The sequence below is a fragment of the Ammospiza caudacuta genome, chromosome Z (genome assembly GCF_027887145.1).
Source record: "Ammospiza caudacuta isolate bAmmCau1 chromosome Z, bAmmCau1.pri, whole genome shotgun sequence".
In the NCBI taxonomy this organism is placed as follows: domain Eukaryota; kingdom Metazoa; phylum Chordata; class Aves; order Passeriformes; family Passerellidae; genus Ammospiza; species Ammospiza caudacuta.
The window spans coordinates 12,592,074-12,615,763 of record NC_080632.1 but is presented as its reverse complement, the minus strand read 5'-3'; the positions used below and the strand labels follow the sequence as shown (position 1 = coordinate 12,615,763).

At 36.4% G+C, this 23,690-nt stretch overlaps 1 protein-coding gene across 1 annotated transcript in view; it reads right to left on the bottom strand.

The window, feature by feature from the left end:
- Nucleotides 1-23,690, bottom strand: part of SRFBP1 (serum response factor binding protein 1) — a 68,604-nt gene that overhangs the window by 43,389 nt on the left and 1,525 nt on the right. The window contains exons 2-3 of the mRNA XM_058823747.1: nucleotides 2,941-3,029; nucleotides 1,884-1,956 (exon numbers count right to left, since the gene is read on the bottom strand). Coding sequence (XP_058679730.1) covers nucleotides 1,884-1,956; nucleotides 2,941-3,029 — 162 coding nt within the window. The remainder of the gene's footprint in view (nucleotides 1-1,883; nucleotides 1,957-2,940; nucleotides 3,030-23,690) is intronic.

Here is a 23,690-nt window from a genome sequence, read left to right as displayed (position 1 = left end):
GAAAGCTGTCTTTTTCACTTCTTCCATGCTTAATGAGGAATATTTCAATATCAACTCTAAAAATCTCTGTTAGTACAGAAATCAACAGTGGTTGAAAAAATACATATACGACTAGTGCCTTTTAGGTAGTGATTAATAAGAAACAGGAGTTTTTCTTTCATTTAAGAAACAAATATCCTATAAAGCTAGTAAGTGTCAACTTATGCATTTTTGAAGTCTAAAAATCTCCAAGTAAACAAACCTTCTTCCTATTAAATATTAATGTAACAGTGCATTGTTTTTAACAGTAAAGTCAACTTACAGCACTTAAAATTTCAGATAACCAAGTGCATTTACTAATTTTAACTTACAGATAATCAAGTGCATCTACCCAGGAAGCAGGAGAGTTCTTCCTTCTCAACTGCTTACTTTGAGGACTCCTCCCTTTCTATAAACTATTTCAGGGCAAAACTTGCCTTCAGCTTTCTAGGCTACAAGTCTTTCCATCCCTGACAGCCACTCTTAAAGCTACCATTTACAAGCCCTGTACATGTTCATGCCAACTGAAGCAACATTTGAATGTACTTGGCCAATACAGTCCTGAGTGCAAGCAGGCTTTAAGATGTTTGCATGATCCAATCCTGGCAGGAAAAGTACAATGTGGACAAAACAAAGACTCCTGGTAAATGTGTGCAGAACAAATCTTGCAGTGAAACTCCCTCAAGAACACTCACAAAAGTCCCATAAAAAAACAGGGGCTTCTGAGCTCAGTGCTCCAGCACACCTGATGATCATTCTCTTAGAAACTGAGACACACATACTTGGCATTAAAAAACAATGTAATCAAATTATTAAAAAAAACCCAAAAACACAGAGAAAAAGAAGCAAATACAAGATCAAGTTTAAGACTGATGGCAAGTCAGTAATGCAGAGTGCCTCAATATTACTGTCATAGTGATTGAGCAGTGCTGCCCATTTTCTTTTCCCTTTTGTTGGTTTATGAAGATTCTTCCTAGAAGTATTAAGCTAAAAATCCCTCTGATTCTACTTGATCAATTTGGCACAAAGCACATCTAAATTGGTCAATGAAGCCTTTCCTGTTATTAGCCTTTTTTGAAGACTAAGATCTTTGCAAGGTTGAGAAAAAAAAGACAGAAATGTTAAAAACAAACAGAAATACTGCGTGCTCCCAGAATAGCACAAAATAGTAGTGTAATGATATAATCACTACAGTTATCAACTACACTTGTCAAGGAAATAATCAAAACAGCCATATTGTGAGAAAACATTTGTCACGACCTATATATGACTTGTGCTCAAGTCCTATGATTGGAATTTGTAACTCATTTCACCACACATAATTTTATGTGGTATCAACTAAAATTGAGAGATTAGCACAAGTCATTATGAAGTTATAAAATTTCTGAAGCATTTTCTTGATGTCATAACATATTAGATACAAACACTGTATCAATTAACAGCAAGGCTGAACACTAAAAAAAGATCTGGCTCAAGTCCCTTAAAGCTACAATTTGAAATTACTACAGAACCAAATACAAATGGCATGATATTCAGAGCTTGCAGGACAGACAATGAGGATACTGTACTGTCAGACACACAAAATACCTCACCATACTCCTGAGCGGCACAAGAACTTCAGATTCTGTGCTTTAATTGTTACAGTAAAAACTTCGAACACCACACACTAAGCAAATTCATGTTTGGCCTGGAACGTTTAAGACTCAAACTGTTTTACACCTGGACAAATGCAAATACTCACAATTTGCTAGCTGTGTTAATGTTCAAGCTTACTCTGAAAATACTTAAAGTTTCAGTAATGCAGTCTCAGAAAACAGACTTAAAATAGTTGTCTCTAATACTGAATTATTTAAACATTGTATTACCTTCATGGCATGGATTTCTTCTATTAATCTCTCAACTCGTTTTTGGTTCTTTAATTTCAAGTCTTCTGAACCCCTGCAAATGAAGTCTATAATTATTTTTAAAAAAAAAAAAAAATCTCAGTTTAGTAACTTTGTTTCCTCTCTAGCAATACTAAGTAGCAAAATAAAAAAAAATCAGGAGATGGTGCACAAACACAATCCCTTACTGGCAAGTGAACATTTTAGCAAAGAGTTGAACATAGCCTAAAGCTTTTGCTGTACTGAACAGCAGAGGAAACACTGAGGATTTAGCAGAACTATGTGAAAAACAAAAATTACTCTATCAGAAAATACAAAACCACAATTCATATTCAAGAATGGGTGACTGCTTCATATGAATTGTGGTTTTGTATTTTCTGATACAGTATTTCTGACCCACTCAAATATAATTCCGTTTTAAGATCTGTAGCATTTAAATATGGAAGTTCATTGGATTTGCTTCTTATTTTGGACAACTTGCAAAAATTGTGAGAGTATCCTCACAATTTACACTACAAACACAGTAGGAGATGTATCTCACACCATCTCTAAGATATGTGCTAAATTATTTCAGGCCAGTAATCTCTAAAAACATAATCTACAATATATTGTTTAAGCTGTTCATACAAGAATGAATTATTAGTAATTACTAATAATTAAGTATAACCTGTATATCTATGCAAATGAAGTATTTTTTGCTACACAATCCTAAAGACAACTACAGTGAGAAAATTTGGTGCAATTTAAATTCAACAGCAGAATAATCTAATCTGACACTTTGAGATGTGCTGTAAAAGGTTCTGTAACTGATTCAGATTACCTTCCAATACACTAAATCCCATTAAAAAAGTAATCCCAATTGTGCTTTATGAAACTCGTTTTGGTTTGTATTTTTAGTCTAAAATTAAGTTAAAATAAGACAAATATGTGTTTTAGTGCCTTAAGTTTTAAATGTAGTACATTTTTCAATTTTTGTGAAAACAATTAAAACAGTGCCTTATTTATAAACCACAAAAAACCACTATTATTTAAAACTGACTTTTTCGATTTTAATTTCCCGATGTGTCTGGTTAGTCTGCGAATAGTGAGGACTCTGGCCTTCTTCACATCTTTTCTCATCTTCACAACCTGTGAGAAATATGGAAGACATTAGAAACTGTTTTCCTTGATTACGTTCCATATACAATACATTCATTACATTGACTTAAATTTTAGAAATTAGTTCAACAAAGACAAATATTTTAAAAGTAAGAGTGCATTTCCCTGCTAACCAAATCTCATTTCAAATGAATTCAGAGTTCCATTAAAATCAAACTGCTTCCATAAACATCAGTGGAAGAATAACCAACAGTCTAAAAATGTGTCTGAGGTCTAAACAGAAGACAAGACATTCCTAACTAGCCATACTTTAATATTATTCTTAGAGCTAGACTGAGCTAGGGATTTGAAATGTCTCACCTTTTGCCTTCACTTAGCTTACTTTTGTCCCAGAGAAACACCAGCAATACATTAAGTCCATTGGTGCATAATACATAAAAGCATTTCAATTATTAAACATCAAGTGTTAAGGAAAGACTCTCAAAAATTGACATTATTTATTATGGAACAGAATTTGAGATATTAAATTCCTGTTATATATTTGAATTCATTCTTGTTCAAAACAAAAGTCCAAGTGGTTTCTAACTTGCTACAGTCTGTCTCAACCTGCCATCCTACCCTCTACTCTGTTCCCAAATTTAAAGCAGGCAGTTTTACAGAAAATTTGGAAATGATATTTTGGTCTTAATTCTCAACCCAATAACAAAGAAAGAACTCTCATTATTATTATTAGATAGATAGGATGAACAAAGGAATCTTTCCAATCTTTAACAATTAAATTCCATAATGGAAAACCTTAAGCCCAGGTGCTGTCTAATGGTGAACACTACAGATACAGGGAGTCAATAGTGATCCTTTATTTTTACAACTCAACTTCCCCCTTTATTATACATATATATCTTACTATGTCTATTAAAATTATATATTTGCCAGTTAAACTTAGAATAACATGAAATACTAAAACAACAACAACAAAAAAAATCGGTCTTCCTGACAAAAGCCAAATTTATCTTAAATTTATCCAGTGGGATAAATTCCAAAATTAAGTTGGCACCTCCTTCTCAAAGAAGTTCTTTACATCAGATTTCTATTCTAATTTCTCAGCGATAACATCAAAATGACAGATTGATGATGACTCTACCACCTAGTTAGGTCAAGAATATTAGTACTATAAACCTACATTAGACTTGAACAAAAATACCCAGAAAAATCTTCAAAGCTCGGGAGCAGTACTTCACACCTGTGCACAGACCATAAAGGTGATACTTAAGCAAACAAAACGAAGGCAGAACACATCCTTTGCATAACTGACTATGTTTGTAGCTTAGAGTACTGATTGAATCAGGTTGTTAAGCCTGAATGATATTCACCAGTAGCTTAACTGAAGGCTGAATCAGAGCAAAACAATTTCCAGAGAGGGGCATGTCTAATTGTCAGCCTTGCCTCTGCCAGGCAAGTGAAAGAACACGGGAAGCAGTACTCCTCTGAGAAGCAAGGGAGGGGAATTGTACGGGGGCAGCGCTAGTCACTTGCATCATGAGAAATAAAAAGGTAAGGGAGGTTTTTGGGATAAAAATAACTGACTTAAATGTGGTATCCTGTTCCAAAAATTGTTACAGCAAAGGTCAGTACTTACCTTAGTTACCCTAGTAAAAGTAACTGTACACACAGATCTACCTACAAAAGCTGCAGTTTACAGCAGAAACCACATGCCAAGAAGCACCAAGTGCCAAGTTTCTGCTACACAGCAGCACTGCTCGAGACTTTACATGCTAAGGAAGAAATCAATAACATCACCATTTGCCACCAAGGTGATAGATGTAGATATTTCTTTTTTATAAGACATTGAATGAAATTATCATAGGTCCCTATAGTACATCTTCTAAAGGAAAAAAGAAAAAAAATGCAGCTTCTGTCTGGACACCAATACTATACATACATATTGGTACATTCAATGGAATGTTTGGAATGTCAGAGGAAAACTGGGTATGCCTTCTTAGAACGTCTGGGGTGGGGAGGTTGTTTTGAGTTTGGGGTTTTTTATTCTCTATTTTTTTTTAACATCCACTAAAAACATCCATAAGCTAGAAACGTACTGGAATTTAAGTAACTCATACTTTACATATTAGTTACTGTGTATGCAAACATGAAGTATATTTAACTTGCTCTCAAAAATGTTTTGTCAGGTATTTTTTAATAGAAATACTAATGCACACACAGCATGTTTCCAGGGCCTACAAGAGCCAAACTTCAGCCTCCTCTGCTGCCAGCCCGTGAAGGCTGTATAGACATGACAGCAGGAATGAGGGAAGGTATTCGCTCCTTGGCAGACTAGGAGTATCAATTTAAGTAATCCAGTCACTTATTTCACACGGGACAGTATGCATCAACTCTGTTCTTGGAAGTACTCATAACGTTCTCAAGAAAGCAGTCAGCTCTTTGGGAAAGAAATCAAAAAAGTTTAGCTTCAGATTTACAGTGTGCTTGAAACAATGGGGCTTAGACCACCAGGGTAGGCCCTGCTCTCTTATATTACAAAAGGAAAGCAGCAACTTCGCCATCAGTAGGAAAAAAACCACCAAACTAAGCCAAAACAAACAAAATAAACAAAAAAACCCCAACACACCACCAAGAATAGTCATATTTCAAAAAATAATAACAAATATTTATTTATAATAAGGTAGTTTTTACAAATAGTTCTAGGAAAGACAGTAAGAAAAGGAGAAGTCTTTGCACTGAAACATAAAAAGGCAGCAGTCTAAGTACAGATCAGACTTTATGCTTTAAGACTAGGCAATAAGGATTTTTAATGTACTCAGCAGTGACAGTAAGCACTAAAGAATAATTATAAACAAGCAAAACACAAACCAAACAATTTCCTCTATCAATAGGATCTAGGATTCCTGGAAATTAAGGAAGTTTGCAATTGCATGTGGAAATAACCACTTCAAGGATTTCTTTGAAGAAAGAATAAGAGATGTTTTCCTTTGTTGAAGACAGTTCTTTACTATGTTGGAAATACTATTTATGAGACAATTAAACTATACCTCCTCATTAATGCCACCAAATGTCTGCGTTTACACATTATTAATAGATGACATCAAAGTAATAGCATATATAGACTACGTATCAATTATTAAATACAAAAGAAATTACAAAAGATTTGAACTTACTTTTGAAAACAAGCCTAGGTAGTAACATATAGAATGCACATAAGCATATTTCAAAAGCTATGGTTATGAACAAAAATCATCCATTTAGCACTATGCCCTTTCACGAAACAAATGCAAAATGTAGTTATATTACTATAGACGCTAAACAAAGATGAAGTCCAAAAAATTCCATGACCAATGGTACTCCACAAAGAGAGGCAACCATCAATCCAACAGCTTTCACCTTCAGTAAGCATTGACATGTACCAGCCAGCAGCACACAAACCATTTCAAGCCATAGGCAGATGGGAGCTGCTGCTGCCCTTTTTAAAAAGGGCAAACAAAGAGCACAGCACGGGATCAGCAGACGACAAGCCAGACAAGACCTAGAAACTCTCCTGTAACTCACCTTTTCCTAGGAGTGTGCATTATTGAGGGAGACTGTAACAGGAATTGCTGGCTTCAGCACAGCCTACACTAACATGATACTTGGCACACGCTCCCAGTACTCATCTGGCAATGAAAAGAGCCCCACCTTTAATGTATGGGTACCACTCACACAGTACAAAGACACCAGAGGGCACATGTCAAACCAAGAGGGTGATTTCTATCAAATAATAAAGAACGAGTGTGTATTTAAAGACATCACAAGGACTGTATTTAGCCCAGAATGCACAGCTGAGAAAAGGAGAATCTAATAACTTCAACGACTTTGCTTTCTATTTCAGATTATACCTGGCTCCAAAGGGTTAAAAGCCATTCCCAGAGATTTGTATTTTTGTGTGGAAGTTCAATCAGACCTTCCCAATCCTCAGCATGTCCAAGCCCTTCTTGTGCCCAGAAAGAAACTGACACAGGATTACTTACTTGTACCTCTTAAGTCTTCTCTACGGTTTTTCCATGAAGTAGTTCCATTTTGACACTGGTATTTCACTTGCAGTTACAAATTACTTTTGACTAACAAAAGTCTTGGAAGGGCTGAATCAATGCCTAAATCAGTGTTAGACAGTGTTAGGAAAGGGCTTCTGATCACAGACATGATCCCTTTTAAATTAATGGGACGCTGTTATTCTACATAATACAAGACAAAACACATGTAAAATAGAAGAGGAAGTTATTTTAAGAGCCTCCCACATAATTAAGCTGTTCCAAAAATACCTGTTTGAAAATTTTCAAGTTTCTTCAAGAGAAATGTAAGGCACTTTTAGATAAAACATTAAGAAGGCTAGTTTAGGCTGAAAGTTTGTATTACCACAAAACAGTCCTCATATCAGGGATGGCAGAAAAACACCAAGGAATGTGGATAAAATGACAGTGTAGGTACAATTATACATTCAAATTCACATGACTAGTCAAAGATATTTGCCTTCACATTTTTAAGACAACAGCAGCAAAGTTCTCAAACAAGCATTACATTAGAATAAAATGTTATACTTGGCCACTTCTGAAACTTGTTTTGAGGTCTGTACAAGCAACATGACTCCAAACTAAGCTAATGTTCAGCCAATTAGAAAAACAAAAAAGTGTGACTAAAGATTTGTAGATGTATCAAGAAAGGTACGTGTCTACTCTGAACTATGGTATCAACTGTACTTGACAAAAAAAATATCCCAAAACCAAATCATTACTCAAAAAAAATCCAATGGATAGAGAGAAGCACTAATATGTTTCTACCTATGACTTGTTTGAATGTATTTTATTCGAACAACACTGAAATACTAGAACAACTGTGAAGGAAAAGCTTTTTTTAATATTACCACATACAAAAGCTAATACCGTATATGAAAATACCTGAAGGGCCTCAAATATCTCAAATTGTTCTTAACTAAACTTAATAGAAGTTAACTTACACAGTCAGCCCCAGCTATTCAAAATGCACGAAAGCCAATAAACTAATGGACATGTTCTTTTCTTCAAAGCAGTCTGAAGCATATACAACTGTTCTTCTTGGGCTTCAGTCCACGAGGTACTGAATATTTTGGTCCTGACCCAATAATGCACTTAAATTATTAAATCCTTAAACAACCAGCACTAGACAGACCAGAATTTCTTCATCCACTTCTGCTTTATGCCAGCACACAATCTACTCCTAGTTCTGGTACAAGAAAGCAGAAAAGACAAATCATTCTGTTCTCTTCAAGGAAGGACACTGCATTTAACCTCATCTAGTGAAAAAACCCCTTATTATAGGAGTTTAAAACATTGTGAAATATCCATAATGTTGAACAAATACACACGCATTAAACAGAGGCCTCCAGCCTCTCCCTCAACACAGTATAGCATCTGTGAAAACTGTCTTCAACAAGACAATTTTGCAGACACAACTGCAAAAATATTTCTTCTACAATTTGAAGACAATGTTCCTAAAGCAGTGTTCTATAATTTTACATAGACACATCCAAATTCAATATAAGGTGCAATATAAGGTCTCTTATGTCTTTTCTATCACTTGATGCCTGGAAAAAAAGATAGTAGTTCTGAGCTTGCTTTTCCACTTCAGTTTCTTCCTGTACTCTCGAGGCTAACAGGATTTATTTGACATGAGGGTCACATGTGAGAGTGAATAACAAGGAGAAAACATCAAGAACCAAGGCCATTAATTCTGTCCCAGGAAAAGTCTATTTTACATATAGCCTATCATATTGCTATTGAAAAACTACCATTTACCAGGGTATAGTGAATGAATGATAGGAAAAAGATGAAATTGCAGGTACAGGATATACTTGAGCCCTCATAAATTCCCTTCATGCCAAGAGAACGCTAGGAGGTTGAAATGAGAGCCTGATCTACTAGAATCAAAATGGCTCAAAGCAAAAGGAAAAAATTATTTATATATGCCTGTAGGTACACAATAGCTTTTAGATTTTACTGCAGTAAGAGATCTACTTTTGAACTCCCTGAAGTTTAAACAGTGCTACTAAAGTAGAAAGGGAAAAAGTCACTAAAAATATACCAAAATCATTTGTGTTTTGTACAGTGGCCTTTTCTACAAATCTTTACAAATTGCTTAAGTTACACATCAGCAAGTGTCAAAGCAAGAAATCCAGCTTTAAAAACTCCAAATCAAGCAATAAAAAGAAAGTGAAAAGTTTAAGATAAATATTCAAGGTCTCTCCAATACCTGCAAAAAAACCATGGAACTCAGTAATGTTTCAGTTCTTACTGATCTTCTTTCCCTTCCTAATATCAGGCACATCAAAAGCATTGGTTTCACTTTATAGTTACTTGGCAGTCTTCTAACAAAGACATTACCATGGCAACAGAGTATTCTCAATGTTAATTTTTGGTGCTATTTGGCAACACAGAGTTTTAAAATTCAAAACACCTGCAGTCGGATCACAAATTAGCCAGAACTAACAATAGTACATAATCTTATGAGTGAATAATCTAAGTGAAAAAATGTTTCTGGAACCTCATTACAAATATTTCTCTCTGTTATCTGGAATTCCAGCTTGAAAGATCTAATGGTTTTTAGATTCTTAGGAAAAGCTAGCAATTGCCAAGTTCTATTTTTTCCTTTTTTTTTACAAAAAGAATCCTTGTATTACAGTATATATTTTATGCATGTCAAAATACGTGGAACTAGGCAGAAATAATACAGCTTCATACATTTCATTATAAAAACACATGTAAGTAGGGTGGCAAAGGCAGCAAGAAACACATACACAAAACACAAACATAAAACATACCTGTGAGCAGTATCAGTGCTCAGTTCCAGAACAGTTTTATACAAATATATACTGCAAAAAAGAATATATTAAAAAAAAAACAAAACCAAAACAAGGTGAATTTTCAGCCAGATCAGTTTCCTGAACTGTTTTCCCATATGGACACGTAAATGTTACCTAGCTCCAGCACAAAGAGCAAAGTAAGAACTCAATACAAGACAGAGATATGGACCACAACAAATCAGATTACAAAAAATGAGCTATCTCTTCATTTAATATAAAGATCAAATGCCAACATAGAAAGTGCTTAGGAACAGAGTTTTTCAATTACTGTTTGTGCCAACATCATGTTAATCAACACCACTGTCATGTTAATCTTGCCTTTGCCATCTGCAGCTACACGAGAACAGTTTGAATCAAGTGGGTTCAATTCTATCCCAATACAACTATCAGAACATACAAAAATTCCTTAGACATGAGGTAAATTCTTCTGGATTAAATTATTTCACCCTGCTGCTCAAAGTCGACAGAAATGCCACTGTTGGCTAGAGCATCCGGAAAACAAAACACCCGCAGCTTCTCAGGCCTCTGGGTGCTCACCCTGACAGGTTTCCCAAGGGATTTGCTAAGGACGAATGAATAAAAGCACACCACCCACTTGGGCGAATTTCCACCTTCCTCACAGGAAAAGTAATGCACACACCCTTGTGAGTTACTGTCAAACCCTTCCTCCACAGTCTGCCCATGCTGCTTTCTTTGTATTTTCTCAAGTGAAGCACTGAAATATCGGTTTCTTTATTCCATATAGCACTGTATTTCCTCCTGCATGGAGAACAGTTGTCAGTTCTAGTGTAATTTCTCCAAGTGGAAACCACAGTGAGTACTCGGAAATGCTAAAAAAGATCATTTTCATCTAAAGGTTTTGAAAAGCAATTCCAAGTATCTAAGATAGTTGGGAAGGAGTAAGGCTAGCCTAGAATTACTTGATTGTTGCCAAAAACCAAAATTTAATGGATTTGCTGCTTCAAAGTCAGTGTCTCACTGGATGGAGTCAGACTCCACGCTGTACTTCAGAAAGCATTCAAGTCCAAACCAGTACCATGAGATGGCTAGACACATTTCTAGACCCTAAATACACATCAGTAGTTGTAAACGTCCAGATGAGAAATAACTGTTATAAACTAGCCTCAAAATGCTGTATTAGATACATCACTTCATCCACATGGAAATAGAAACTATACATGTTTTCTAAAACAGAGGACTGCCTGAAGGTAATTTCTAACTGTATTTAATTGATCAGCAAGTTTGAAAACCCCCAGCTATCACTCTGCTAAAAATATTTCTGTGGAATGTTGAAGGAGGATGTGATCAAGGCATTCAATACAGACAAGATCAACTCAATGGACTTTGATGTCTAGGACTTCTTAATCAGACCAGAGCTCTAGCTAGAACTCACACGTGAATTTCATGCCTCCTTAAACTTTGACTTTGCAGAAAGACAGTAACAGCAGAACCTGCAGCAGTGAAGTAAGAATTACAAGGGTGAACACGCATAAATAAACAGTAAGAGTACTGAGGGCTTCTACCCTTCTTCAAATGGTGAACCTTTTAAAAGCAGCTGGAAGAGCGCTGATCACAAGGCAACATTATGAATGTCTACATTACTTGCATAATCTGAAGCACAGTTTGACTAGTGATTCACAAACAATCTATGTCATTTTTTTACATTAATTATATTGGTCACAAACATGATCCACACCTGTAGAGCTGAACTGCCATGACGAAAAGAAAATTGCATCAAAACTGGATACGAACCTTTGCCCCTAACAAATACAAAATTCAATCACAGTGATTCCAGTATTAATTTGGAGGTATGTTTGGTGGTGTGACTGCTTTGGCTTGGGATTAAGAGATGCTAGTATAATGGTGGTATGGCCTCCTCAGTCACCACAAAAAACTTCAAGTCTTGAGCACTAATATGTTGCAACTTTTCTCAGCTATTCTGAAAGAGCAGAATGTCAAAACTGTGTATTCTGTAATTATATTTGTTAGCCTGGTTTCTGAAAAAATTAGCGTTGTCAGCACATTGCTTGTCTGTCAGTATCCATCTTTGGAAACTTTTGGGCTTATTAAAATGAAATCAAGGTTGACCAATCATCACAGCTCCTACATGTTTTGTGAAAACTGATAGTCATGTAGGAATTGTGAACTAACATCAGCATGGCAGAACACAGAATTCAAGTCTTCTCTGTTTTGGCTGAGAACAGTACATGCATACTCGCTCACCAGCACATGTGGCTCTGAACCAACCACAGAACACCCTCTCCTGACTGTCTAAACAGGCAGGAAACATGGGCCATAACTGCAGTTACTGAGAACACTCCAAAAGCATAACAAACAACAAAACCCAAGGACAAGACAATGAAAACTAAAGAGACAGAGGAATAACTCATGATCTATACTACATATACTATATGAAGCTTTATAGAATACTGGACTGAAAGCTGTAACATGCTGTAACATGCCAGGCCATCACTGGTTCTCAGTTGTGAACCATCGCTGGTTCTCAACTTACACGTACAATACATTTTATTTTTATCACATTGTTTGTACTGATGATTTAATCTCATGATTGAAACTTCAAGGGAAATCAGAACACAGATGACTTGCTGAATGGGAGAGAAAAGGGGAGCTTCTTCTGTGCGAGACTGTTCATGAAATATACTTTTATAGTTACTTCAACTGGCCTCAGCTTGCACTAGTCTCATGCACCAAGAGGCTAGGAAAAGAATGGGAAGCCAGTACAATGTTACAGCATCACAATATTTGACAAATATTTGTATCTTAATATTACCAGAAAAATGCATTATTATCATCTGTCATTCAACACCAACACTCATTTTGTAGTAAGACCCATTAATTTCAAAAATTGTATTACAATGTCACTATATAGTTGTTATTATAATGCAAGCATAAAGGAATAATTAAGGAAAAATGGTTTCAAGTTCATTAAATGAAATAAAACTGCATCAGGAGAGGAATGATGAAGTTGGAGAAATATCTACTAAATCATATTCCATTTCTCCCTAAATCTGAATGATAAAAAAACTAGCTAAATACCACAATTTTTAGATTGACCATAAATATACATTTTGCCTGCATTACGAAATCTTACTATGATAAGAAAAATTACATTTCTTTTAAAATTTAAATTCATTTTTCTTCAAACTCCTCCTCTGTAAAGTCTGCCCTCTGTCAACACAAGTATGAAGAGGCCTAAGTACTAGAAAAAGGCTGGAGGGCTATTTAGGTATGTGAAAATTCCCATAAAAAAAGGGGGATGATCAACTGCCAACAACAGGAACAGCAATCAAGTCCTGCTGCTAATGCAGAAGTCCGTGTTCTGGAAAGAAGCAAACCACGCCTCAAGTTACATCTTGCAACAGTTACAGCCAATTTTCACCACCATATTGATACATTTTGGAGGGATAAGCAGCTCTCTCCATCACACTCTCCTCACTGCCCGAAGAAATTTCAGGCCGGCAAGTGTATTTTAAAACAACAACAGAAGTTTCTCCTCTCTAAGCTGCAACTTTCAAGGCTGTGCTTCCTTGTCAGATGTTCTGATATGACATGTATAACATTTAGAGAGACAAGGAAATCGCCTATAAAAGTAGCATCACAAGACCATAGCAAAAAACTTCACACAGGAAGTAATAGAGTGGTATGTCATGAAATGACATAGCACAATAAGAAAAGCATAGAATGATGTTAAATCTAAAACACCGATCACATAAAAATGAGTGAGTGGACTTCCAGGAGGGAAAAAAAAATTAAAAACAATAATAACAAAAAAATCATAACCACCTTCTTCTCATGCCTGGGAAAATAGTTATTGAGAAACAAATAAGAAAGATTTTGTATCCACATTTTTAAAGGAAAAAATCCTTTCTTAAAAAAAGAAAGGAGAACAAGAAAATAGGGAAATCAGAAAAGATGTGTTTGTGGTTTATGTCTTTAAAAGTATTTGGTACTTTTGCCTTTCTTCTTAAAAAAAGTATGTATCAAAATGCATCCAGTGAGTGCAAGTAAGTACAACCAACTCGTGTTCAGACCTAGAGTATGCCAGTGACCAGCAAAAGCCATAGCCTCAGGAAACACACTCTGCTAAAAACCTCATATAAGGGAAATCCAAATTTGCATCACAGATCTTTTTGATTTACACTTCCAAACAGGATGTATATTCAACCAAAGACTATGAACATCACCACAACATGAGGAAAACTTCCATTGGCTTCAAACATGCTGCAGTATGATTGGCCTGACAAATTCTGAAATACTATCCTACTTCTCACAGAAAAACTGCTCATCCTTCAAGAAGCTTTCTACTATTATGTCTCTATGAATTATATTTTTTGTGGGAACTTTTTCTCAGTACTTATAGACTTATGCAAAAAAAAAAGAAATTTAAAAAAATCAAGTAGCATTACCATATAAGCTACTCTTCTGTCTTTTTGGAAGGATGGTAAGAATTCTTGCTAATGGGAATGGAGAAATGCCTTGTTACACCAGTTAGTGTTCCATATTCCCTCAAAACAGTTTAAAAAACAAGACAATTTCATGATGAAAGTTCTTCATAAACACAAACACATGGAAAAGTCAGGGTTTAAAAAAAACCCCAAAAATCTAATAATCTGCATTCTTCCTAGAAGTTTCTTCATGATATCAACAGAAATTGGGGAAAAGGACAAGTATGAAAAGTAGAAGAAATAAAGCGCTTAAAATATCCCTTCCAGATGTCTGACATCTATTCATTAATTTAAATACCTTTCCACAAGTTGTTCTCTACCAGTTGCCAAAATGCCAAATCTAGAACAGATTTGCACACAACTATCCCAGTACTACTTACTAACAACTTGGAGCAATACTTAAAGGCTCTTGCAAAACCTTCTCTGTTGTGACAGAACAAGTACTCTCACCTGTCTGGCCAATAGTGCGTTCATTGTCCAGCCATTGACAACTTTTCTTCCACACCAAGTGCTGGTTCTGTTGGGAGATTTCCTTCTTCTGAAGCTTGCTACCTTCTTCTATCTCTAGGTGCTTCTTACCAAACTGATTTCCCCTTTCCTGTCCTTATAAGCTCTCCTCATTCATCTTCACCAACCTATTCTTCTTGTTTAACACACCCCATCCCCTACCCATCTTTTTTGTCTGTTCTAATATTCAAATACCTTCAAGCCCCTTCCTTCCTTCCTTCCTTCCTTCCTTCCTTCCTTCCTTCCTTCCTTCCTTCCTTCCTTCCTTCCAGCAAGCAAGCAAGCAAGCAAGCAAGCAAGCAAGCAAGCAAGCAAGCAATCACCTTAACTGCCCTTTTGTTTTATACTGTTTGGAATTCCTATCTTACCCATGTAAGGTATGCTCTCCTGTGCTATTCACAACCTCTGCAGCATTTCCTCAGTGACACCTGCCTCCAGATGAAATCCACTATTCATTCCTTTGAACCAGGTGCCTTCAGAACAGTTCTTACCAGCCTCTCGTGCAAACAGCTTTTATCTGCTCATCTCTTGCTATATTAATGTACCCCTGCATGACATTATGTTTTCTCATATGTGTCCTCATTAAACAGCAAAGCGGATTCACAGAATCATTTACATTGGAAAACACCTTTAAGACAATAAAGCCTAACCATAAACCAAATACTGCCAAGCCAACCACTGAACCGTGTCTCAAAGTGCCACATCTACACACCTTTAAATACTTCCAGGAATGATGACTCAGCCATTACCTTGAGCATTCTCTTACAGTGTTTGACAATCCTTTAGGTGAAAAAAATCTTCCCTAACAGCCAATCTGGCACAACTTGATGCCATTTCCGCTTGTCCTGTTAATTGGGAAAAGAGACCAATCTCCACCTCACTACAACCTCCTTTTAGGTAGTTGTAGAGAGTTGCCCACCTCAGCTTCTTTTTCTATGCACAGTTTCATTTGGTATTAAATGCCATATGAATAAACAGGTATCATTGTGACCCCTCTTTGCAAAGGAAATAACATAATGGTATTTTTTTCAGACAAAATCAGTACAAGACTTTTAAATCCCTTTAGTTTATATGACTTGAAACACATTCAAAAGAGTCACTGAATTTAGTAGTTGACCACTTTACCTGTCCATTAATTGCCCTTTACTACTGCAGCACAAAACAAACTGAAAAAAATTTTATCATAGCATACCAATGAGGAATTGCAATGAATTCACAACTGGCTACTATTCTCTTATAGGAACATCTCCTCCCCCAAGCCCGGAAATTTGAAAGCCTATTATGAAAAAGTCTAACACCACACCTTCCCTTCTACACCTATTACAGCCTCGCTCCTTCTTCATTTAGCACCAAGTTCCAGACCCAGGCTGCTGAAAGACCTCTGCAAGGACAGCAGTAAGCAATTATGCCCATTTACTGTAACGGAACTATTTTTAAATTGTGTCTTACTCAGGCATATATAGCCATAAATTACATTTAATGAAAAAAACTACACTGTGTACTGCAAGTACCTCACAGTTCCCTTAAAGTAAAAGTTACTAAGTTTCCCATGACCGTTTGCATGTTTTTTTCATTATTGTACACTACCACACCAAGGAACCACAGATGTTTTTGCTTTATGAGAGCATCTTACTAGCCTACGTGGCCTACCACACACACTTTATATAAACCACTTGAGCTAAGAAAAAGTTTTCATTCCTGTCCTCAAGTACAGTAGTCCAATAAAGGCTGTATACAACACTGTCAGAAGTAAAAAACTGCCTTATTAGCGATGGTTAATTGCTTCAGCAATCTGCTGAAAAAAAAAAACTGTGTGAAGAGCAAGCAGATTAGAATTTGCTGCTAATATTAGTAAAACTGATGATGTGGCAACTCTAGAAACTTTAGAAACAGCTGCTGGAACAGTTCCTAGGGGGAAAAAAAAGCCACAATTCCTCAGAATTTTATCTCACAGAGTATAACTTTGGAAATTTCATAAGCTTTCAAAAGACTTTTTCCTTAGGACATTTACATGGTCTGTAAAAGAATGTCAGGAATTTAACACTTGAACTGTTTTAAACAGAAATCAAGCTCTATGTAGCACACTTTTCCTTCTTCAAGAAACTGTTGTGCCTACAATTATTTATTAGTAACAAAACTAATGCAAGAATTTTTACATGCATTTCCACAGAGCTAAAATGATTCCTGCCAAGTATTCCAGAGTTTAAAAAGAAAGCCGTGTTTGCTTTCCAACTTTGCATAGACTTATAATATACAGAAAAAACACAGTGATTTGCCAGTATACTAAGAAATGAACTGATGGAAAAGATTAGCTATTTAGTTTTGAATCGTGCAGAAATTTATCTTTTCTCAGTTCTCATAACTTGTTTATATGCTTTTTCAAGACTTTAGACTGACTTTAGTGACATTTAAGAGAATGCAGAACAAGCTTCAAGGAAGTATTTAAGACCATGTGTGAGCCAGGGATACACAGATCTTGGCAGTGCCAGTAGTCAGCCACAGCTTCAATTTGACCACAAAGCATCCTAGGCACCCATAGTTTTTCAAAAGTATCCAAGTGCTAGCCATTCTACCTTCAGAATAATTTTGAAGTGGTCACACATGAACTTCACGCCAGCTAAAGCTGACCAAGAGGCAGAGATGCTGTGACACATGTGTGAACCATACTGGCAGACAGCTCAGGAGAGAACAAGAACTGGCGTCCACCATCTGAGGAACAGCTTAGATGCTGGGGCACTTAACAGAATTGAAAAAACCTGATATAGGAGTGTAGGGTAAATGTTTCTACTTCAAGAAAATGGCTTGGCCAGCACACTGTATAGGTGCTGGATGAAATACAGCTCATAAACCACAGAGAAAATAGCAAGGGAACTTGTCTATACACCAGCAAGAAGAATTTTTCTCAGGAGTAAAGAGTTCTGAGTTCATGTTTTCCTTTCAGGGAGCTCATGTATTTTGTACTAATTGTTGGATAAGCAGCCTTTGGAGCACAGTCAAGGACTTTTCCTACGGAAATGCTCCCACTGGTGAAACACATGACCAGGCTCCCCTCACTCCATAAAATCACCCTTTGCCAGACAGTAGCCCAGCAACAGTATTTGTTAATATTTGTGATTAGTGCACTCTGCTGGTCATTGAGATTCATAGGAATAAACTCACCTCAGATTGAGGGAACGTATCCATCAGCTTTCTCAATTACTGGAAAGTTTTATAACAACTAAGCCAATAAATTAAAATTTTTCCCCCTCAGACAGCTTCATGCCTTAAGAGATAAGACTGTATCTTGAATTATGAGCAGTTAAGATATCTCACAGCTCAGTCCAATATCAGGTAACTGGTTAGATGCCTCACCTCAAGTCTCACTTCTCCTTTATATGAGGAGACCAGACACAAATATGAAATTGCCCTAAGAGATTCCTCAATTACCTAATGGCCCAGGGGATAGCATAAAAATAGATCTTTGGGGGCAGCTACTTTATTTCAGTGAGATGCTGGATCACTGCACTGAACTGACTGCCCAGTATTCTGAACTGCCTTAAACACGGTAGTGTCTACAGCACCCTGTCAGTGTTATTTTGAAAGTTTCCATCTAGAATTCTTTTTTGTCACAGTAAGGAAGGCTTAGGAATATACTTTAAAATATCAAAACATACGTTAGGTAATAGAAGCCATTTGGATCCTTGGATCTAATACAGTAAAAATCTGAATGCCCATATCAATTTGCCCACAGTAGTAAAGAGCATTTTAAAAGAAAGATTGAAGCATCATGCTTCAAAGTCCCTGAGAGCAACAGGTTAATTTCTTAATTACTGTTGGAAATACAACTCAAATACTACACTTTCCTCTACTTACTACCAGACTGCAACTTGTTGTTTTGCAACAGATAGGAGACTGTTTTTTCCTCCCTTACTCACATTTCCCATAAAATAAATATAAACTCAGTGACATACAAGAGGCTGTATGACCAGGTTCAAGGAAGTATTTAAGAACACAAATTGTCAGAGATGAACAGATCTTGGCAGTGCCAGTATGCAGCCACAGCTTCAATTCTGACCACAGAGCATCCTAGGCACCTGTATACCCTCACACCACTGAAATTTTAAGATTCTTCTTTAAAGCTGGTTTTTAACTAGTCTCTTAGGAACTCATTACGTAAAGCCATCAAGATCAGACAAATGTAAGGGCTCATTTGGCTTCCCCTTTGAACTCTGTAGTTCTCCTGCCTTCACAGCCTTGACCACTATTTCTAGTGGTCACAAAACACCTGCCAGACAACATAACTGTACATTATGCGTCACCCTATTGTAGGTTTGTCTGGTTCAATACCCTCCTTAAATTCTATGTTTACTTCACAGAAAGCCACTGCTTACAGAGAAACGCCTAAGTGAGATGAAGTACAGCACAGCTCTATCAGCCAATCAAACCCACACGGCCGCTGCTCCCGCTGGCTTGTCAGAACCCGGTAAGATTGTTACGGTCAATCTGCAGCAGAAAACCACTCTAGCAACAAACTTCCGATGAGCACAGAAGTGGGAGGCAAGACGAGGTGGCTGGAATGGGTGAGCGAGAAGCCCTAGACTCAGAAGCAGCAAGTCCAGACATTTGTGAAGAAACCACAGTTAGAGAATCACACTCCATCAGGGGCACGTCTCATCTGTCTGAGCTGCAAAGCAGTTCTCCACAAAAAGCCTTATATTTAACACTGAAGGTGCTTCAACTCTCTTGGTTCCTACAGAATAAAATGTGAGTAAAAAAACAGACCTTGAATAAAGAAGATTTTAAATTATATATCTAATTTATCACCCTAAATCAATAAAAACACAGAGAGGGATATCACATTTGAGTGACAAGACAGTCATACATAATGTTGAAGAAGGCTGAAATTACGGAAGATCTTAAGTAACTGCAAATAAATACTCACTTTGTACAGAATGCTTCTTGCAAAAATCGTGACCATTCAAAGACTAAAAAACTTTAGGTTAATTTTATTACCAATTAAAAAATATTTAAGCATGCTAGATGTACTGTATAAAAACTAGAAATACATAATACACGAAGGACTAGCATGGGTAAATACTCAGATCTTTCACTTTTAGTGCACCTTACAAAAAACATGACGCAGTTCCTGGTTATAGAAATCAATTCAGCTTCAGGAAGAATTAATGACTCGCTCAATTTCCCCCTCCCTAATCTTTCCTGATATTCTATTCAGACCACATTCTCTTTGCTGCTATACAGAAACTTTGGTGACCAAAAGTTACTTACTTGTAGAAGGATGTACTTGAACTTTCTTCAATTTGTGAACAAAGACATGCATAAATGCAATTTCAATAGCTCTTTCCTCTTTGTTTTCTGTCTTAGCTGCATCTGAACACCTAAGGACAAACACAACACCTACCCACGCTACACCAAGACAACTCAGTCTTCATATATAAGCATCTACAAATATACATTTACTTCTGTTTGCACTGTGATAAAAGATTAAATAACTACAGATATAGTTTTGTACAATTATTAAACTACAGCTAAAACTCAAGACTGCAGTTTCAGACCTCCAGAGACTGTATGTCAGTCTTTCTCCCTTAGTTAAGGTTATGCTCCGTGGCCTGCTTGTCTGATTTTTTTCATTATCAGCCACGCTACTCATACCTGACTTTGCAATACACCAATTTAAATTCTTAATTCACACCTCCAGACTGCTTTCTAAACATGCCATGACCTAAACTGCTGCCCGGCTAAATCTGAGGCCAGGATGTCTGCCCTAAATCTAAAGAGTAGAAGAGCTGAGTGTTGCCATGTAGAGTATCACAATACAAAGTGTTGGGACCCAAAACAATATAAATGGAATTTATCACCTTGAGCTTTATAACTAAGCTCCCTACATAACAATTTTAATTCTGGACTTTGCTTGGCAGGCTGAAAAATAAGTGTGCACACACATCATTCTCAAGGTATGGTTTGATCTTGATCCTACCTTTTAGGAAAGAAAAAGAACAATTCCATTGTAGATGACAAGCATTATGCAGACAGTAGCTTTTATTATCTAAAACCTGTAGTTTTGTAAATACAGAGAAAAACTATTTTGTCTGCATAAGATTAATTACTACAAATTTAAGAGAAAAATTCACCTGATAGCAAAGTTTTGATATCCAATCAAGTTTGGAAAATTTGATTCACGTGTCCCACAGAAAAAACTTACTACTCTAAGAGTTTGCTTTTTATAATATGATGCCTTATTAATATTCAACTTTAGCCATTACAGCACTCATGGAGGTACATATAAGAACACTTATTTTTAAAACGCTCTACACAGACTTCATTTGCATTAGCTTCATGAGCTTTCTGCAGCATAGCTCCTTGAGGTAGCTGCAAACAGAATACCATAAAAAAAAAAAAAAGAGAATAGAAAGAGAACTGAATTTGTAGCATTAATTCAATATCATTAGCAGATTAGGACTGTAAAAGCAGAACAACATAATTTAAGAAACACAGGTGCTGAAAAAAACCCTAGAAATCTGTAGGACTCCCATTCAACAGCTTCTGTTTCATACTATTGTGTACTGCTGATCAGCAAGGATATTTTTTTCACATTAAACATGAGCTATCACCCTTAAAACTTGCCCTTATCCACGGTAGTTGATGATTATGTGCTGCCATCTAGCAAATGTTTCCAGAAAAGTTTAACTTTGGGAGCTATTCTGTGGCAAGGCACCTGAAATTTCTTAGAAAGCTTTTTAAAATAGGAAACATATTCAAGACAGCAACAGGTTTTTAAAATGATTCCTTCAGCATGCATGCTTGTAAGAGTAAACACAATTCGAGAATACCATTAGACTTGATACAGACAAACCCTCCAAAAGTAAGACCATATCCAGTGAATATGGAATGGCAAAACTCAAATTTTCATTATATGAGTTATGCTTTTCTTTGTTTCAGTGAACGCAATAAGTAGAAAATGGTAAGAAATACTGCATTTTCTTCTTTCCCAAAAACTCTAGTCTTCACTGCTTCACTTTGTTCCAATTTTGTGGTTTTTATTTCCTCTGCACCCACCCTCCCTCCTTCACCCACCCAATTCATCCAGTAATCAAAAAGCAGCAATCCCATACAGTAATACAATGCCTGCATTACAAAAATATTGTGTTTCTTAACCCTTTTCAATCTCAACTTTTCAGTCATGCAGTCACACTGAAACTGTACCATGCAATTTACCAGCAGCAAGATAGCTTCCTAAAATTACTGGAACTTGCTGACTGTAAGCTCTGCCAAGACCTTACTTTTTTTGTTATTATCTACGTATATATTCGATTAGAGTAAACAAAAGAAATAATTTATATACTTTTGGCACAAGTCCTGCTTGTTAACATGGAAATAGTGTGATATTTTGAAGCACTTACACTGCTATAAACAACTTTTCATGAAAAGAAACATTAATGAAATGTCTAAACTAATTATTTGTGAATATGATTGGTTTCTTATTTATTTTCTGTCTTATTTCACCTCATCACAATAACTGCAATTTCCTCTTTTCACCCTGGGTCCTTAACATTGTACAGCTACCTTAAATCCCTTATTCATCCAGTCACCTAAAGAGTACAACATTCTCATTCTTTGCTCCCCATAGATCAGAACAGCTGGGAGACTATTGCTCCATGGAGGTATTATTCTTTAAACAAATTGTAATTAAAAAAACCCGAAGCCCAACAACTTTTAAAGCCTCCATTCCTTTCCAATTTCTCTGAAATTAACCAACGAGTTCAAAAGCTCTCAGAAGGGACAAAGGCATCACAATCCACTATTTGTCCAATTTCCCCAGAGCATTTTCTAAACCATCACCGTTAAATCATGATGCAATTAAATGTCCTCTAGTTTCAAAGCACACATACACCTGATGTAGAAGACACGGCAGAACAAGTAAGCGTTCTGACACTTATAACTATTTCTCAGCACCTAATATCAAACAAAAACCAGTAAGTAATTAAAATAGAGGTCAATTAACATTAAGATACGTGCCAGTTTATCTCACTGGGAAACACTGGTTTTAAGAATATCTGTTCTTCCTGTAAACAAAAGGTGAACTGGTAAAAAAAAATTTGAAATCTGTCATCCTAGAATTCCTTAAGATTCCACCATTTAGCAGGACATGGTATTTTACGTTAATTAAAAGCAGAAGTCTTTCTTTGCTAGAATTAAAGCCTGAAATATATAATATCACAGAATTTCATAGAATGGCTTGGGTTAAAAAGGAGCTTAAAGGCCACCTGGTTCCGACCTTGCTGCAATGGGAAGAGCCATCTCCCACTGGACCAGGTTGCTTGGAGTGCATCCAGCCTGGCCTTAAACACCTCCAGAGACAGGGCATCCACATATGCACAGCCCAACAACCACAGAATTCCTTTCTAATATCCAACCCAAATCTACTCTCTTTCAATTTAAAGCCATTCCTCTTGTACTATCTCTACATGCCTTTGAGAACAGTCTCTCTCCAGCTTTCTTGTAGACTGCCTTCAGATAGTGGATTCCTGTAAATCCAGCAAAGACAAACAAGTTATCAGCTGTACAAGGTTGTCTCTGCAACAAATACTATCATACCTACTGTATATGGCCCAATGGGAAAAAACCCACATGATCCCCACAGTATTGTCTGACTGTGGAAAGCTGAAGGTGCACAGAATGGAGCTGCTCCATAATTTGCTTTCCCTTAGCAAACTGGAAGAATAGACAAGAAATATTATTTAATAGACTGCATTTTCAAAAGTTGCCCATTTAAACATGGTCCTAATAAAATTCCTCCATTTCATCTTTATTAGAGGAAGATATTATTTTTACTCTTAA